This window comes from Aplysia californica, unplaced genomic scaffold (assembly GCF_000002075.1).
Source record: "Aplysia californica isolate F4 #8 unplaced genomic scaffold, AplCal3.0 scaffold00026, whole genome shotgun sequence".
NCBI classification, from domain to species: Eukaryota; Metazoa; Mollusca; class Gastropoda; order Aplysiida; family Aplysiidae; genus Aplysia; species Aplysia californica.
This window is the reverse complement of record NW_004797296.1, coordinates 1,919,013-1,922,743: the sequence shown is the minus strand read 5'-3', so window position 1 is coordinate 1,922,743 and position 3,731 is coordinate 1,919,013. Positions and strand designations below refer to the sequence as shown.

The 3,731-nt window shown below is 38.2% G+C and overlaps 1 protein-coding gene across 1 annotated transcript in view; it reads left to right on the top strand.

Annotated features, from left to right (window-relative positions):
• Positions 1–3,731, top strand: part of LOC101855846 (mitochondrial 2-oxoglutarate/malate carrier protein) — a 26,494-nt gene that overhangs the window by 10,540 nt on the left and 12,223 nt on the right. The window contains exons 3-6 of the mRNA XM_005091158.3: positions 568–658; positions 1,285–1,368; positions 2,098–2,217; positions 3,075–3,165. Of these exons, the coding sequence (XP_005091215.1) occupies positions 568–658; positions 1,285–1,368; positions 2,098–2,217; positions 3,075–3,165 (386 nt within the window). The remainder of the gene's footprint in view (positions 1–567; positions 659–1,284; positions 1,369–2,097; positions 2,218–3,074; positions 3,166–3,731) is intronic.

The window sequence follows — 3,731 nt, the reverse complement described above, 5'->3', positions numbered from 1 at the left end:
AAATTATAGTTTTTGCTTTTTTTTTATTTTATGAGTTTTGAGGGCTCTCATGGTCTAGAGGTTTTGGTGTTCTCCTCTCATTCAATAGGTCCCGAGTTCGAAACCTGGCACAGCTACAGAAAATTTTCTTCTCAAAAATGTTCTCGTTTTACCTCCTGTCCTGCTCTCAAACCATGTTCTGTCCTCTGCTTTTGTCTCCACTTTTGCCCCCTCGTCTGTGCTTCTGACTCTTTCTGCAGCTTTTTTACTGCTACTCCTTGGCTCCTTCTTACTACTGTCTTTGCCATACCCCTGATCTTAGGGAAGGTAATGTGTTGTTCCTATCAGGAATCACAAAAAAACTTTAAACCTTGACCATAGCGTTAAACTGCATTTTGGTGATGTTGAAAGGTGCATCTTTGGCAGAGGTTTAGGAGAGTGTAGAAATAAAATATTCTCAAAAGTTGGATTTAATTAGATTGCTTGTGACTGTGACGGTATTACGTGTTTGCCATGCCAGTACAATTCCCACAGCTTAAAGTGGATGTATTTTTTTTTTACATATTATACATTTGCCTATGCCCACAGGTGAGGGTGGTGGTAAGAAAGCCTATAAGACGAGCTTCCATGCTCTGTCATCCATCTTGAGGAACGAGGGAGTCACAGGAATTTACACAGGGTGAGTACTACATTAGACATTTAGCTGTTTTTTGTGGGTTGCTTGTTTTATTTTCAAATGTTTCATGAAAAGAATACGATGTGGGTGCATAATTATATAGTATGTATTGGACTTTGATTTTCAAGGATTTTTTAGGAAAACTAAAAATTTCTACATCCCTTTGCTGATTTTTGTTACGTCATGTCCTCACGAGGTCAGCGAGGAGACACCCTTGTCCTTTGGTGTTGTTGAGAAAGGCAAGTATGGTTTGTGTTTGGAGTGGTTCATTAGTGTGTATCTTTGTGTAAATAGATCAGGTGTTAAGATGGATGGATGGATAGAACAAGAGAGTTATAGATGGATGTATCATAAATTGCAGATTGGTCATGTTGTCCAGTTTGTTTGGGGGATATTTTATTGTTTTGTGTTGGGGTTTTTTTTTGGGGGGGGGGTTGTTGTTTATATCTAAATGAATTTATGGATCGTAAATTAAGTTATACATGAAGATTGTCAAATTGGTTAAACGAAACGAGTTTGACTATTTAATTTCTATTATTATTGATTGCTTTGCCATTTTGAAGTTTCTGATTTTTGTAATACTTTTTCCACTCAATGACACTAATGGTTTTTAAAAATCCCATTTCCAGTTTATCAGCAGGTCTGCTACGACAAGCCACATACACCACCACTAGATTGGGTATATACATGACCCTTTTCGACTTTTTTTCAAAGTGAGTGTGATTTTTTTCTTGCTTTCTGTACTGATTCTTTAAAAAATCTTTTATATTATGTGTGTGTTGTGCTTTGTGTGTGTGTGTGTGAGAGATAATTATTTTTGGGGCTGGGGTGGGCGGAGGATTGGGGGTACTGATCGATTTTATTTGATGTGATTATATTTTTCTTACTTCCATATTTTCAAAGATTGCTATTCCTTTAAACACTTTAACCCCTTCGCGGGCGGTGCTACAGACTGAAGTATCTTTGGGCCATTCCCAAATGGAGGACATTAACATGTTCTTATGCACAGAAGAATTGTAAATGGGCTGATTCATCAATGTCAAGCTCTTTACTGTGCCTGAACTGCAACAGGGAACTGCTGCTTTTTCTTTTCATCAATTTTTCTCTACTTCTTTTGTATGTTTGTCACACCCTTGTGACCCGCTATTTCCGAGGTACCTTGATAATCGAAGTAGACTTTGTGCTGTTGAAGCTGGACATGTGAGCAGAGTAAGCCTGATTCCCTGTATGGTCTTCTCTGCTGACATCCACCTCTTGGCACTCATATGACCTTATGCAGTTGCGTGCGCCGTAAAAACTCAGCAAAAGAAATACTTTAAGCCAGACATTTCTGTCTCAGAGGACCTAAATTGAGTAGAAAACGACTAAGAATAAGAAAAATTTAGATTCTAAACAACACCATGTCTCACTCACTCTATTTCATGCCTTTTGCCTCTTTGCAGAGATGGGAAGCCACCAAACTTCATCACAAAGGCATTTTTAGGTGTTACTGCAGGAGGCATTGGTGCTTTCGTTGGAACCCCTGCTGAGGTAGCCCTTATACGTATGACAGCAGATGGAAGGTATGGTCTATAGAAAGTGCAGCAAGCCTTTCTTTTTAGTTTGTGTATTGCAGTACAACTTATGTTTTTGATCATGATATCTGTTATAATCGGAGTTGACGTCATTCTTGGTTTTCAGTGGTTAAAAACGGTTGGTCTTATCAGAGACGATGTTTATATCCGAAGTCCCAGTTTGTTAATAGCCTTACTGTGCAAACAATCCATCTTGCGACGTAAGGGGGTATTTGAGCAGTTTGCTTCTACACAACTTGGGCTTTGATAATCGATTGTATGCTGTAACATTACAGTACTCCTGTTTCAACTAAGGCTACTATCTTGTAACATTGAAGTGACTTTAGGAAATACCATCGAAATATTCCAAGACAACCACTCATTGTCAAGGAGAAAAATGGCTGTCTCAGACAGGTGGACATCTTGAACTGTTTCAATTTAACATTTTTAAAAACGCAGAAGGAGAAATAGAAATGGGTCATTTGTCCAAGTGATTGTCTTGTTCAGATAGCCCTGAGAGCAGGTTTGACTTTAGTGCCTTTTACAGCACTTGACTTCAGTTTTACCTCTTGGCTCAGACATTCTATGTGAGCAATGTCTTTTGCGTTTTGTTTACAGTCAGTTGGTGGGTTTGACTCTTCAACGAAGAAAAACAGCTCTCTTCAGTGTGTTTCTCAAGGTTATCGCACATGTGCTTGAAAACACAAAAAAACTAAAGATTTTAAAGACTCGTTAATGTTAAATCATTCAGCTCTCCTCATTTTGCACCAGATTAGTTTCCATTTGCAATGATTGTGACAAAAGTTTGGTACATATATTTTTGTATTAATTGCTTGTCCTCATCATATTTTATTTGTTTAAACCAGATTGCCTGCAGACCAGAGGAGAGGCTACACAAGTGTGTTCAATGCTCTTGCTAGGATTGTTCGTGAGGAGGGTTTAGTTACACTATGGAGGGTGAGTAAGGGAACCATTTTCATTTTTCTTCTCTGCTCTTCAAATATTCTGATTATAAATTTTCAGAACATTTAATGTTTTTTTAATGCCCTGAAACTCACATTCACGGAACTTGGATTCACGGAAAAACTTGGACTCACCTTAAGGAGAAGGATTCACCATGTTTTCATTCATTAGAATAAACATAAAAAACCCAACACTTTGAAGGTGCGTGCAGAGTGAATCTTGGCAGTGTCCTTTTACCACCCCCTCTCCCCAGCATGGACTTTGATAATCCATTATATGCTGTGGCAGTACGGTACTTCTGTTTCAACATTAATTTACATTAGTTTAGCCCTTATCTAGGAAACAGTTGCTGTGGAGGAGAAGAGATAAATGTGCCTCTTGTTTAAAACCAAATGTGTCACTTTGCGATGGAATCAGGCACTCGTTAATTTTTGGACATGGGGAGTCATTGGCATCATTTTAAAGCTTTTTCGTTTGTTTTGCCTTCGATGACAAAAACACTCATCTATCATGAATAGAAGTCAAGATATTTTCACGTATAAAAACAAACAGTGAATCTG